General features: G+C 36.7%; 3 protein-coding genes across 9 annotated transcripts; 2 read left to right on the top strand and 1 right to left on the bottom strand.

The window, feature by feature from the left end:
- Positions 1–9: 9 nt before the first annotated feature.
- On the top strand, positions 10–3,770 carry LOC8263333 (nuclear speckle splicing regulatory protein 1). The gene is made up of 5 exons (XM_015722159.3): positions 10–146; positions 250–418; positions 505–627; positions 1,273–1,491; positions 3,152–3,770. The coding sequence occupies exons 2-5, from the start codon at positions 254–256 to the stop codon at positions 3,596–3,598; spliced, it is 954 nt and encodes a 317-aa protein (XP_015577645.1). The 5' UTR covers positions 10–146; positions 250–253; the 3' UTR covers positions 3,599–3,770.
- Positions 3,771–4,586: 816 nt separating this feature from the next.
- LOC8263334 (probable aspartyl protease At4g16563) lies at positions 4,587–7,158 on the top strand. Of its 3 annotated transcripts, none has more exons than XM_048377739.1 (2): positions 4,587–6,158; positions 6,570–7,158. In XM_048377739.1, exon 1 carries the CDS (start codon positions 4,780–4,782, stop codon positions 6,121–6,123), a length of 1,344 nt encoding a protein of 447 aa, XP_048233696.1. In that variant the 5' UTR covers positions 4,587–4,779; the 3' UTR covers positions 6,124–6,158; positions 6,570–7,158. The 3 variants fall into 3 exon arrangements, with proteins under 3 accessions (XP_048233696.1, XP_048233695.1, XP_025013963.1); XM_048377738.1 differs by having other exon boundaries at positions 6,395–7,158; XM_025158195.2 differs by having other exon boundaries at positions 6,385–7,158.
- On the bottom strand, positions 6,293–12,970 carry LOC8263335 (5'-3' exoribonuclease 3). 5 transcript variants are annotated; one of them, XM_015722155.3, is made up of 24 exons: positions 12,821–12,970; positions 12,550–12,715; positions 12,268–12,373; positions 11,972–12,048; positions 11,698–11,889; positions 11,355–11,474; positions 11,145–11,207; positions 10,697–10,867; positions 10,447–10,617; positions 10,248–10,325; positions 10,009–10,155; positions 9,807–9,908; positions 9,631–9,726; positions 9,445–9,540; positions 9,234–9,304; positions 9,015–9,143; positions 8,848–8,924; positions 8,726–8,766; positions 8,529–8,603; positions 8,256–8,401; positions 7,646–7,744; positions 7,480–7,555; positions 7,314–7,384; positions 6,293–7,243 (listed from the first exon to the last, which is right to left on the bottom strand). In XM_015722155.3, exons 2-24 carry the CDS (start codon positions 12,691–12,693, stop codon positions 6,544–6,546), a joined length of 3,048 nt encoding a protein of 1,015 aa, XP_015577641.2. In that variant the 5' UTR covers positions 12,694–12,715; positions 12,821–12,970; the 3' UTR covers positions 6,293–6,543. The 5 variants fall into 5 exon arrangements, with proteins under 5 accessions (XP_015577641.2, XP_015577640.2, XP_048233687.1 ...); XM_015722154.3 differs by having other exon boundaries at positions 12,808–12,965; XM_048377730.1 differs by lacking the exon at positions 12,821–12,970 and having other exon boundaries at positions 12,550–12,752.
- Positions 12,971–14,276: the final 1,306 nt, after the last annotated feature.

The raw sequence follows: 14,276 nt of genomic DNA, 5'->3' as shown, positions 1-14,276 counted from the left end.
ATTATCCATACGGGTTCTTCCCTATGCACCTCACTGTCTCTCAGATAATTGTTGTTCCTTTCCTCCGCACATAAAACCGACGCCGTTTGCTTTCTTCCTGGGAATTTTAATCTAGATCCCTTTTACCCCATAACAATCAAACTCAGGCATGTCTGTTTCTCTTTTATATATATCTTAATTGAATTGAATTATGTGTGTGTGATGGAATTTTTATTTAATAACCATGTTTATGCATAAATTTGAATGCAGCGAAATGCAGCAGCAGAAGTACGGTTTGCAGCTGAGGGTAAAACCACAGCAGCAGGCGAAAAAGCCACCACTTCCTACCAAACCCCTTTTGTTTGGCCAGGATGAGGATGATGATAATGTTGAAAAGGAGATTTCACGCCACGCTTCCAAGAATAAGTCTCTCAAGGATGTAAGTTAACTATCAACTTCTCTCTTTTTACTTAATTGCTCTTTCCTTTTGTGTTTTATTTGTTTTGTTTCTTTTTTCCTTATAAGATTGAGGAGATGCATAAGAAAGCATTAGAAGAGGACCCTTCGGCATTTGATTATGATGGAGTTTATGACGACATGAAGCAGAAAGTTGCTCAACCACGCCACCAAGATCGCCAAGAACGTAAGGTGCTTTCCTTCTACATTACACTCGCACGTTTCCTCTATTATATGCTTCCTTTCACTACTATACCTATGTATTTCACACAATAAAACAATCATTGGAATTGGTGCTTTCCTGCTGATTAAAATCTTTGGGAACTTTTACATCCAAATGGTTTGCCAATTATTTATCGTACGTACTACCCCGAATTTCTGCTCCAGAAATGAAATTGATCTTTTCATACAAGTAAACCTCTGGTAATAATACCACTTAATTATGTGTGAACTTTTGCTAGAAACTTTCTGTTGCCTTAAAGGCTTGTAGTTTTTTATCCTTAACTTTATGGTTTATGGAAGCTCAAATATATTGGGGTGTGTGTCTTGTATCAAATCACAAGGAAACAAGAAATTGTGATGCTGTGTTATGGCCTGGAAAAATTTATAGAATTCGTATTCATTATTCAATCCTTAGGCTTGTTTAAACAAGTTTTAGTTTTCTGTTTATGTGCTTATGCCACTTTTTTACTAGCACACGTTTACTGTTACATCTAAGATGTGTTTCTTATTCCTTTCCTTTCATTTTTATTTAATGGAAGAAGATAGATTGAAGCTCTTCCATATTGATATATGAATGATGGCAACTCAAACAGTTTTATTGGTTTCCTGTTGCAGCCTAAATATATTGAAGCATTGATGAAGAAAGCAGAAATACGGCAGCGAGAACATGAGATTATATATGAGAAAAAACTCACTAAAGAAAGAACCAAGGATGATCACCTCTATGCAGACAAGGATAAATTTGTCACGAGTGCTTATAAAAAGAAACTTGCCGAGCAGGCGAAATGGATGGAAGAAGAGCGTCTGCGACAACTTAAAGAGGAGAAGGACGATGTATGTATATCTTATCTTCGTATTTCTTCTACTCTTTCTTAACTTCTCCCGAAATTTGTCTAAGGGTTAGGATATGCAGGGTTAAAGCCCTATACCCTATATTAGAAGGCATGCACTTAACCAGGGGTCTAGTTTCCCAGTGGCTCTATTGATGCATCACTATTTGTAGGGGCATGTGTATCTATTTGTCTACATATACATTTTATTTATGCTAGTCCTTGTTATACTTTAATCTACTTTCGCATGCTACTATACTGCAAGTGCAAGCAGCCATCAGAATTTTCTTGTTGCATGATCTGACATGATCTCATATTTTTATATTTTGTATGGGTAGTCATTTCTCTTCTCATGCTGAGTTGAGTATTAAGTACTCGGACATATAACCAATACACTTTGAGATATCATCAATATTGCATTCATATGATCAGCACTTTAATGGTTTGAAATAATTTTTTTTCTCTTCCACCATAATATTAGGTAAACTCTATATAACGAAGTTATTTTTGGGATTTCCAATGCAACTTTTTTATTTCAGAATGTGTTTGTGATTATCTTCAAGCATACTTTCTTTTTTTGGTAAATATTCTACCTGGTCAATTCTTGGTTAGATGATCAAGGTGCATCAAGTGCTATTGCTGTAACATCTCTTTCAATAATTCACCGATTTTTAATTCTTGAAGTTGTTTTTTTTTTTTTCATTGTTTCTGTATGTATCTATTTTGAAAGCTGTTAGATTTCTTCTATTTTTTTGTGACATAAACACAAGATTATCACATTTCTGAACTTGTTTATCATTCAAGACTTGAACCAAATGCTCAGCTCTATCTAGTTGATCACTAGTTGTCCCAAGAAATCCATTTGTAAACTGTTTTGTTCTGATATATATTTGATATTTTTCCCAGTTAAGCTACCATCTGATTTTCTAATCGACATATTTTGTATTGGACTTGGATTTCTCCAGTGTTTGTGAGTGGATGTGCACGCATGAGCTCTCCTTAATGATTTTTTGACCCTTGATAGCAATCCAGTTAAGCCACCTCTGTCCTGCATATGGATAAAGTATGGTACCGCTTATTTGTTTCATTGTGCAAAGTGCTGTTGTTAGTTGGCTAGACAAAGTCAACCTTCTGGTTACGGCACTAGTGGTGTCTGGGAATGGTGTAGGTTTGAGAATGGATTAAATTGTCAGTTTAGAGTTCTTCCATGATCCCACCAGATTCATGAACTTGACCCAAACCTTGTTTGCAGGAGCCCCTGAAGTAGTTTTGTAATTAACATTTTTGTGTATCACAATTTAGTTATTTCAGTTGGTTAATGAAATATTGGGGTTTTGTGGTTTAACTGATTCCAATACAATTTTATTTTCTTAAGTTTCTAAAGGAGAGCAGCATTTTTTTGTCACTTTACGACAACTTTAACCAGGATAGCCTTGTTTGAATTTAGTTGGCCAGCATATCATTTCTTGGATTTTCTCTTCATTACCTCACATTGTGGCTTTTATTATGTAATTAGAATTCGGTGTGATATGAGCAAATGAAAGTTTCATAGGCATTGTTTTGAACTTGTTCGATAAAACAATATGTTTTATTTGCTGATAAAAAAAATGTTGTGCTGGTCCTGGCCTATTAAGATGATATTTGTCTCTGTTGTTTTTTCAAAGGTTACCAAGAAAAGTGATTTGAGTGACTTCTACTTCAATCTTGGGAAAAATGTTGCATTTGGTGCAAAAGAAATAGATTCAAGGAAGCAAGAGAAACAAACTGAACTAAGGAAGTCAGAGAAGTTGGATGACGAAGCTGCAGGTAGTACATCAGGCAGAGGTCGTCCATTGCCAGACTCAAAGTCAATTATGGAGTCTTCCAGGGTGAACGAAGAACATCATGATGGAACTTCTCCTGTCCCCATTCTTCCTAGGAGAAATTCTGAGTCCTCGGATGTTAATCCAGTTTCGGAGAGAAAGGTTGACACTTCAGTACAAGAAAACACTGCAACTGAAGAACCATTGGCCAATCAACCAAAGCAAGATCACCATAAAAGAAATGAAGATACAGTAGCTGCAGCTAAGGAACGCTTTTTAGCAAGGAAGAAGGCAAAGCAGCAGCTGTGACTGCTCTGGCCCTCTGGCATGTAATATCTGTAGTGTGCTCATCGCACTTCTGCTTTCTGTATTTTTGGTTCCATGCTCTGAAAGGGGGTTAAAGCTAGATGTGCACTGCAATGTGACAGTCTGTTATTTGTAATTTAATTTTATGAGAAATTTGAATTTGAAGTTGTTGGTACTTGAAAGATGTGTTTTTTTTTTTGGTAGGCTGTCCGACATGCATTTTATAAAAGAAGATTTATTCATAATAATTATTAAAAAAATGAAGGAAATGTAAACTTGAATGTTTGAAGAATTGGCGAGATGCACTTATTGGAATGCAATTTGATGGATACACATTAGCATTGGTGGATACAAGATGAAGTGCATTTAGTAGACATGCAAGTGCAGTTTGAGGTGGTATCCTCAGTTGGATTGGCAGAACATAAATGAGATTGGCTCTGAGTACCATATTGGAGTACAGAAAGACCCATTTGGAGACTTACAGCAGCAGGGATAATGAGAAAACATTGGCATTGCTAATTCGCATATGCTGCTGCAACACAGAAGGAAGAGGTCAACTATGTTGGGAGCAGCTAAGCAAAGAAGGCCGTTGTATAATTTGTTCATCATAATAGCTTAGACATTACTTACAACTGAGACTCAGACAGAAAGAAAAGCCAGCAGCAGCAGCATTCACATGCTACCCAACCCAAGAGCCATGTGCGTCTTACCTTAAAGACTTAACAACCAGACAACAAAGGGTTATGGTCTGTAGGTCCCGTATACGACAGACAATCCACAGTAAGAGGACCGCAGTTTCATGTGCAAACAATGACAAGTGCCAACCATCTGCTTTATTATTAAATGCTTGCAATTGGAAAGTGCAATCCATCAGACGCTTTTTTGTTCAGCAACACTAGCGCACCTTTAGATTGATTGAATAGATGGCTGATCTTTTTGGTGGTCAGAGCCATGCACAGTGACAACAGCTATACTATTACTGGAAAATGATTGTGTGCTAGTTTTGTAATGATAGAATATATATAATAAAATTAGAATAAGTAATCTATGTACAAACTAGTCATTATTTATGCAGTTAGCTAAATAGCAAACACATGCCTCGCCAAAAGTTATATCTCGAACCTAACCTATCATCAGAAACTAAATAAGGATTACTTTTTGCAGTGTAGGCAAAAGCAAACACCATGGTTTCTGTTCCTTGTTCTTTGCTACTTTCTATTGCTCTTCTCTCCGCTATATCTCCCTTGTCCTCTTCTTTCATTAGCATTCCATTATCACATTCCTACACAAACCAAAACCCCTCTCAAGATCACTTGCAAAAGCTAAACTACCTAGTCTCCACCTCCCTAGCGCGAGCCCACCATCTGAAAAATCCCCAAACAACTCCGGTCTTTTCACATAGCTATGGAGGCTACTCCATTTCTCTCAGCTTTGGCACTCCACCTCAAACTCTCTCTTTTGTCATGGACACTGGCAGCAGCTTTGTCTGGTTTCCATGCACCCTCCGCTACCTCTGCAACAACTGTTCCTTTACTTCAAGAATCTCACCTTTTCTTCCAAAACATTCTTCCTCGAGCAAGATTATTGGCTGCAAGAATCCCAAATGCTCTTGGATTCATCAAACTGATCTACGGTGTACAGACTGTGATAACAATTCAAGAAACTGCTCCCAGATCTGCCCACCTTATCTTATCCTCTACGGTTCAGGGACCACTGGAGGCGTTGCACTCTCAGAGACTCTCCATCTCCATGGCCTAATAGTGCCAAACTTTCTTGTTGGATGTTCTGTTTTCTCTTCCCGCCAACCTGCAGGAATAGCCGGTTTTGGCCGTGGCCCTTCTTCTTTACCTTCCCAACTCGGCCTCACTAAGTTCTCTTACTGCTTACTTTCTCATAAATTCGATGATACTCAAGAAAGCAGCTCTCTGGTTCTTGATTCTCAGTCTGATTCCGACAAGAAAACTGCTGCATTAATGTATACACCTTTGGTTAAGAACCCCAAAGTTCAAGACAAGCCGGCATTTTCAGTTTATTACTACGTAAGTCTCCGTCGAATCAGCATCGGTGGCCGCAGCGTGAAGATCCCCTACAAGTATCTCTCACCGGATAAAGATGGCAATGGTGGGACAATCATTGACTCGGGGACTACCTTCACTTACATGTCAACTGAGGCCTTTGAGATACTAAGCAACGAGTTCATTTCTCAAGTGAAGAATTATGAGAGAGCTCTGATGGTCGAGGCATTGAGTGGGTTGAAACCTTGCTTTAATGTTTCTGGGGCTAAAGAATTGGAGCTACCACAATTGAGGCTTCATTTCAAGGGTGGGGCTGATGTGGAATTGCCTTTGGAGAATTATTTTGCTTTTCTTGGTAGCAGGGAGGTGGCTTGCTTCACTGTGGTGACAGATGGGGCGGAGAAGGCAAGTGGACCAGGGATGATACTGGGGAATTTTCAGATGCAGAATTTCTATGTGGAGTATGATTTGCAGAATGAGAGGTTAGGCTTCAAGAAAGAGTCTTGCAAGTGATTGGATTTGGAATGCTCAATAAAAATTGGTAAAAGGTATCTCTTTTGCTAGTCTGTTTTGGCAGCTTTCAGTTTGCCAATATTTTCCCCCCTTAATTTGATACCTCTGATAATCATTGGTTTCGTGCAAGTACCCATAACTCGATTATGGTGTAGTGAAAATGTAAAAGTTAACTGAAAGATTCTTTCTTTTTTTTGTTGATTCCTGTGTTAATTATATATTACTACAAGAAAGTAAATAGTAAACTTGCTTAAATTTTAGAGCATGGCAGATGTGAGAAGCAAAATGGGGAGACACGAGCTCCGAGTTCAAACTTCAAAAAAGGGAACATGAAATTAACAAATAGAAGTATTATCGATATCTGATGAAGGGAGCTTTGTCTTGTTCTCTCGAGGACCATCTTGTTTCAGAATTCTTAAATTAATGGTTTTCTCTGGCAATTCCAGGCGCTGGCCTAGAGTCGCTGCTCATCATCGAGCTCAGTTTCCCTCTTCCATCTACTTCAATCCAAGAATCAGCATTGAATTGCAAACTCTGTCGGCAAGCATTGTTTGTTTGCTTTTGATACGGCATGCCATTTCTGGATCGCCAGAAACTGTTGTTTGCTGACACTGATTTTCCATGTGGGCTAATGCTCTGGCTGCCTTCTGATAATTTCAGGCCATCCTCCATGCCTTTAGCTAACTCAACAAACATTGTCCTGTTGAAGTTTTGATGACCCCTACCTGAACCACCAACAACAGATGATGAGGCAAAAGGTTCAACTCTCTGTATCTTCTCTATATGTTCTCTTAAATCAACAGTTGTAATTCCTCTTCCTCTTCCCCTTCCTCTACAAGCACCCCATCCAGTGTTTGCAGGCCCAGCACCTTTATGTATCTGCTCAGAAGATGAGCTCAACTCAGATTTCCTGCAGTAGTTACTGAGTTGGTAATAATTTAAACTACCAACCCCTCTCTCTCTTCCTCTTCCTCTTCCTCTACCACCCTTGTGTGTAGGCTCAAAATACCAGTTTGAAGCAGATTCCCCACTGTAGTTGCCATTATTCCTCTCAGCAGAAAAACTTGGAGCAAAATCCCTTCTATGGTACGACTTTATGTGGCTTTCCTGAACCCGCAATCTGTATATCCAATATTGTCATTCAGTCTAGCAACCAGTGCACCTGAACACTGAATGAAAGCAAAACTAACCTGGTAGGGCATCTGCTTCCAGGGCATTCATGCCAAAGCTGGGTCTCCATAATATCATCATCGCCAATAATCTATATTGATATTATGATATTTTAATTCTTTGTGGTAAATTAATTTCAAGAAATAATACCATCAAGGAGAGTGCTAATAGTTACATGCCAAATACCTGCTCAGGATACTTTACACCCTCCAGAGGACGGGGAATAAACTGACTTCCCTTTGGCAACTCAAATAGAAGGCATCTGCAATATTGTACGGCATAATACAAAATATAAGAATGCAGAGACAAGATAGCCTAACAAAATATGAATAATGATGTCAAGTTGGCCTACAAAACGTTTCTTTTTTGGATGTCATTCCATAGCTGCTCAATTGTTAAATCAACCTCATAAGCGTCCTTTATGCACAAGCATAAAGATCCCCCAATTCCACTGCAAAGAAGTTACAAAGAAAACATACAGATCAATCAACTAGGCAAGAGTACTTATCAATGTTTGAGAAGCTTATACCAAGATAACACCTCCAGTTGCAATGAACTTACGAATCACAAGAACCGATTTTAGTGTTTTGCTGCTATTTCCTGGACTCAATAATATCTCCATTAATAAGAATAATACAGCAGGCCAAACTTGTAGATTCAACTCCAATGGAGTTCATCAAATAAAAGGCAAAAGATTGTTGAGCGTTGGGCAAATTTGAGGGAACAAATTTCCTATAATTAACAGAAATTAATAATGCTTCCCAATTAATTTGTGAAAAGCATTTATAGTGGTCTTGGAAGGCCATAGCTCAGGCATGCTATTGGAATTACAGTTTCATATTTGAATATAATGTGTGGATCTCAAGTTTTCCTCATCAACAATACTCCAAATCTGGTCTGACATGTGACATCCACTGCAGATGAACAGGGTCTACTGTGTGCTAGACAGAAAATAGACCAACCTTAAACTATTTTTTATCTCAACCATGTCTTTTGGCCTCCCAGCTGCAAACTCTGAAACAAGTTGCAACAGTTGTGATTCCGAAAAGTTTTCTCTTCTCACAAAAAGCTTATCAACATTTTCCACATTTTTATCTGCTTCCTTCCTCTGCATGATAATAAACTCTGGTTAATTATGACCAATATACCTCCAGTGTGCTTCAAACATACTGTCAAGATTAGGGAAAGTGCATCAATTGGCTAAAAAAAGTGCAGGAAGAAAAGAAACAGCTTACCGTTAGTTCCTTCTCCATCTTTTTGGTCTCAGCTAATAGCCGTTCTTCATCTATAAAAGGAAGCTTGCATATTCCCTTTTATAAGCCAATCAACATATTGGTAAGTATTAATAAATTTTCATAATAAACTTGCCTAGTGGGAGACAAACATTCAACAAGCTATCATAAAAGTTACTGAATACAAATCAGTAGCAAACCTGCCACATAAATCGTTTTCCGTCTATATCAATTTGAAACTCTGCCCAGCAAGGGAATTAAAATAAATTAGTCTCTTTGTAAGGCGGCAAAATAAGAAATGATCCACGTGAAGCAGCCTCACCAGCAGGATAGAAGTCTATAATACTGGAACGCTCATCAATCATCAGTTGGCGGTATGATTTAGGAAGTGCATGAGCACTGCAACACAGCAAAGTTACTTGATTTAATCATGCAGAAGAAGACCAAATCAATATTCATTTAGGCAAAGAAATAGAATGGCAGGTTTACCTCCTTGGAGGTAATACACCCATCAGCTGGTCAAAGGGTTTAAATGGTGAACCCTTTGGAAACTTAAACTTAACCTGGGCCATGCCCTTCATATCAGACGCAAATGGTGCATGATGATATGGATAAAACCTGAAATAAAGTTAGTGTCAACTTTTCATCACTAACTGGCATGGCATTATTCTGTGGTATTAACAAAGGCCATCCAATAAAAATTCATACCATGTCCATGATGGGACTGCTGAAAAATAATATCCAAGCACCCATAATAGTCCCTCAGTGTACTTTTGCACCTTTTAGTTCAAGCAAGAGCCCAGTTTAGACAATATATTTTGGTCGGGTCTACCAGAGTCCAGAATAACCTTAAAGAATACAAGTATGCAGCTTATTTGAGGTAGGAGATGAACTTCAAACCAGAAGTTACCAGTCATACCATTTCTTTCCGAATTAACTCAATATCGCTGGGATTTTCTGCAGAAAATTTCTGTTCATAGTATCTTTTTTTCCAACCTGTAGTCCCCAATTTCACCTTCAAAGCAAACAAGCCATAGAGTTCTGTTGGATTTTATGGGAAATAGTAGAAAATTAACTGAAGATAATTTAAGATACATGATCATACTGTATCTGCCCTGAAACCGCCATTTTGGAAAAGATCAGATTTCTGCCTAAGGCGAGCTTTTAGTTCCTCTTTGAACCTCTTTGTATTTTGCAGTACCTGTATCGCATTATCAAGTGATAATTATGAAAGAATCAAACTGAAAACCATAGACTTATTGACACTGCTGAGACAGATACCAAGTCTTCAGAAATCTGGGCCTTTGCATCCAGAGAAGAAAATGAGATCTTCAACATATCTTGCTCCACATTCCCATCTAATTCTTTTGCATCTTCTTCCGGCTGGAGAACCATTAATTAATTCCACAAGTGTAGCGCTATGAAAGTCTTATGGAAAGGTTCATAATGGAAAATATTTAAAGTTCAAAGTGTAGGCACTTGCTGCATCTGAATGTTGGCAAAGCTTTCTAAGCATCCGCTCACGTAGTTCTGATCTTTTCTTGAAGATCATCTCTTCATAAGCACCAATCAAAAGAATAAACTTTTCAACTCTTTTTAGATCTAAATAATCATTTTTCAGGCTGTTCACCTGTTAAGGTTAGATGGCGTCATTACAAGGTGAAGATACAGATAATTCAAGTACTTGTAATGCTGGTAAGAACTTCTTATTTATTATATTACCTGATGCACATCAACTAGGTAACCGCCCAGTTTCTTGAAATTTTTCTTGTAAACTGTCATCAACAAATCAACAGCTTGCTGCACAGAAAAAACCAAATTAAAAAGATAAAACTTATGCACAAATTATAGTTTTTCAAAAGAAAAAAGTTTAAATACAAAACCTGACAGTTTGTATTTATATTAATCAACAAAACAATACCTCGTGGATTTGCAAAGTCGGCAAATTTGGTATAAAATCATTTCCAGCGAAAAAGCACATAAAAACAAAATCATCAATGATACGTTCAGAATCAAAAGTGAAATTTTCAGGAGGATCATAGATATCCATTTCAAGCTTCAAATAGTCCCTCAATATCCACACATGGAGAAACTGCAAATAGAACAAAATCTTATAGTAGATTAACTGAGAACTTGTTGAACTGATTTGAGGTTTAAGAAAATTTTAGTACCTGATAAGGCTTTTCAATGAAAGATACATCTTTAGCAAGTGTGTTATCATCATTAGAGAATCTTCTTTTTGTTTTATTTTCACTAGAGCCAAACTCACCAAACTCGATTCTTCCCTGTAGGCTAGTGTGTGCTGATAAACAGATTGATTGAGGCTGTTGTAAAAGCACGACCTGTAAAAGGAGAAGCCTAATGACCACAAGATGAATTTTAGAATCATCATGCACAGATACCCTAAAGGTTTCTGTTCTTTAAGTTGCTGATTATATCAAGAAGCAGTTGCGTACGAAAACCCATATCTATCAAATAGAAGTCATTTTGGCCAGCACTTACATGCAAGATTGATACCAGATATTGGTTATGAGCTCAGATTCACATGAAACTGCCACAAGTTATACTCAAAAATAAATAAACTTAAAAAGGCATTGTATGGAGTGGTCAAAGTATCACCTCTCTCAGAATGGAAAAGTGAACTTCGTGCGATGCCAAAGCAAGCATTATTAAATCCGCATCCTACTTGCCAAGATTGTGCAGAAAAACTAACAGTTAGCACTAGGCATAATGGTGACTTCAAAATGGGAAGAGGATGGCAGTGAAGGATCAAAATTGAAAATGCAAACATGTTTTTACTCTCAGGCAGAAGAACAGGGGTTTGCATACCAGACCATAGAGGCAATGGCGTGTGTTAGGATTATAATCAGGCAGCATGCGCTGCTGGCGTATAAAAGACATTATCTTATGTTCCCCCTCGCCAGGAACACTGGCATCTGAAAGAATTACCTGAGAAAATGAACAGTTTAAATTGGAACAATGCATTTTTGGTGTACATAAGACACAACAGTGCTCCCTCAGCTAGGGGCATTGACCTCTGAAAGAGTTAGCAAACATAAACAATTATGTGAATGGATATTTGGTATTGCATTGAAAGAAGAAGAATATGATATGTTCATGAAACTTCTCATAAGGTATGAATAAATCATATAAGCGTATTGGTCCATCGAACCTTAATAGCTTTCCAGGCAGGATCAGAGTTTATATTGGAAATCATGTACTCCTGGAGTTTTATTGACAATGTGAACATGAATTCTGTCCCAGGTGTTATTATGTTGGAATCTGAGACTTCAGAGTACTGCTTTGGGAGCACTTGTTTACCTTGAATTTCATATTCCTTTCTCAATCGTTCCTCCTCAGCCTCCTGTATCAAAATTTAATAACCAAGTAGGTTTAACCATCTTTTTACAGAAATGAATATATCCATAAACAGAAACGATACTGACAGCAATTTCAGTGTCTTTAGCATTTCGAAAACGTCTTGATCTTTGCTGATTCATTTTTGCACGTGGAGCTACTCCATCTGCATCAAAATCAAAGTTAAACAATTGTAAATGTAAAAGTAAAAGATGCACGGCTATCTCTGGCCAGGTATTAATGTTTGTGCTAAGAAATACATAGAAAAGAGAATAAAAATGCCTCATCCACTGAACACTGTGTTCAGGAAGGAGCAAAAGAATAGCGGTATGTTGAGTTGAAGAAATTGATAATTAAAAAGAATCTTTGAATGAAATGAACTCACCAATAGCTAGGTATAGTAAATTCCTTGGTCTCACAATACTGAAAATATGATCAATATATTTGTAGATGTTGTTGAAGACTTCATCGAAGGTGGTTGGTGGGGAAGGCTACGTTACAAATTTCTTTCTCAGAAAATAATAATAATTAGAAAGAAAGAAGCATACAGAGAGAGGCAAGGAAGAAGATACGGAAAACAAAAAGAAAACAACAAAATAATCGGAAAAAGAATACAAGCTTGGAAAAGAAGATAGATATAAAGAGATAATATTTAGAAAGAACAAACATGATCATCAGGATGGAAGCATGGATGAATGATGCCATTCATGTCAAGATAGAGATTATCAAACTCAAGTCCATTTGGGTTTGGAGAGGTGATGACATTTGGATATTTGTTGACGAGCCACTTATAAAACGCAGGTACACCCATCTCCTTCTCTCTCTCTCTCTTGCTACAGTGTGAATAATGCAATTGCAGAAAATGGTTAGCTAAACGGAGTGTTATTTAGATTATGTACTAGAGTAGTAGAAGGTCAGTAGAGACCAAACAACTATACTTGCGTATGGTTGAAGCGAATCTATGGGGGGTTCTTCTAAATTTGACGGCTACGCCATCATCACCATTTTCCTTTCCAACGTAACGTAAATATTCTTCTGAATGCAGAGATGCTCTCCATCTCAGTTTAACTGTTCAAGACAAGTAACTATCTTAAAACTAGTATCAAATGACACTTAATTGCTGTGGCAGTGCCTAAACTTTTATTTTATTTTATTTTATTTTGATATCTAAACTTTTTAATTAGAATATCTCCCAACATGAATTCGAGTGACTTATTATTTAATATTTAACTCATTTAAAATATGTGTTTCACTAATTTTAGTCATTCTTTTATTCAGAATTTTATTTCTAGTTTTTAACTATAGAAATTATATATCTTCAAGAAAAAAAAACTCTATTTACATAAAAAATATCATTTTTAAAACTAGAGTTAGTAAAAATTTATTAGAATTAGTAAAATTTGTAATTTAAAATGAATTGAATATTAAATAGATATTTTATAGTTTTTTCATTGTTATATAAGTAATAAATTATTTAGATTTTACATTTAATGATATTTCAGTGAAATGATATAAAAGTAAAATTCAATACTACAAATGAAATAAAAGAAAAGTTTCATCACTTCAAATAAATTGAAAATCCTGTAAAGTTGCTCGTTTATAAAGTAGAGAAAAGAAAAGGAGATGCTCCCTCCCAATTGCAATAACAAAAAGAGGATTGGCCATTCATTATAGTGGACTTGTTCTCAAGAAAAAAGGAAAAAGAAAGGGCAAAGCATTTTACAATTTGAAAGAATTATTACTTTTCATTGTTTAATTTAAGGTTACAATAATGACTTCATAATATTCAAGTTAAAATTAAATATCAACCGTCAAAATTATTCATTACACTATGATTCACCATTTATTTCTTATATCACGATCTCACAACAACAAGGGAGATATTAAAGGACGCAATTCAATCTGCTTCTCCAAAGACATGCTGAAGAAGAACCTTCCACTCCTTGTGCTTCAGAAGTATGATCTCCTGAACAATTACATTACTAGTCGAACAAACATTTTTCCGTCCCTTTGATCATTCAGAACATTATTTGATTCCTATTAAACATTTATATGACTGCCTATTTATCATGTGACCTCTGTCCTTTTGTGCTTCAGAAGTCTCATCTCTTCTTTTTTCTCTTAACCCGTCTTTCATTTGGCTGCATATAAAAATGTGTTGGAAAAGGAAGAAAGTCAAAAGCAAAAGCTCAGGTCTCAAGCTTGTGCAGACCTATCATCACAGACCTCAAAGTAAAATGAGCAACCTTTCCTGCAAAGCAGGAAAGGTCACTTCAACCCATACCCTTAGTAGAAAAAGTCGTTAGGCAATCGTTAGAATAGATTTCTCAATCAAACAAATCATATATATATACTAATCATCTTCTTGTAAAGAACTCATAATTCATATATGCA

The sequence above is a fragment of the Ricinus communis genome, chromosome 8 (genome assembly GCF_019578655.1).
Source record: "Ricinus communis isolate WT05 ecotype wild-type chromosome 8, ASM1957865v1, whole genome shotgun sequence".
Classification (NCBI taxonomy): domain Eukaryota; kingdom Viridiplantae; phylum Streptophyta; class Magnoliopsida; order Malpighiales; family Euphorbiaceae; genus Ricinus; species Ricinus communis.
This window is presented reverse-complemented; position numbering and strand designations above follow the sequence as displayed.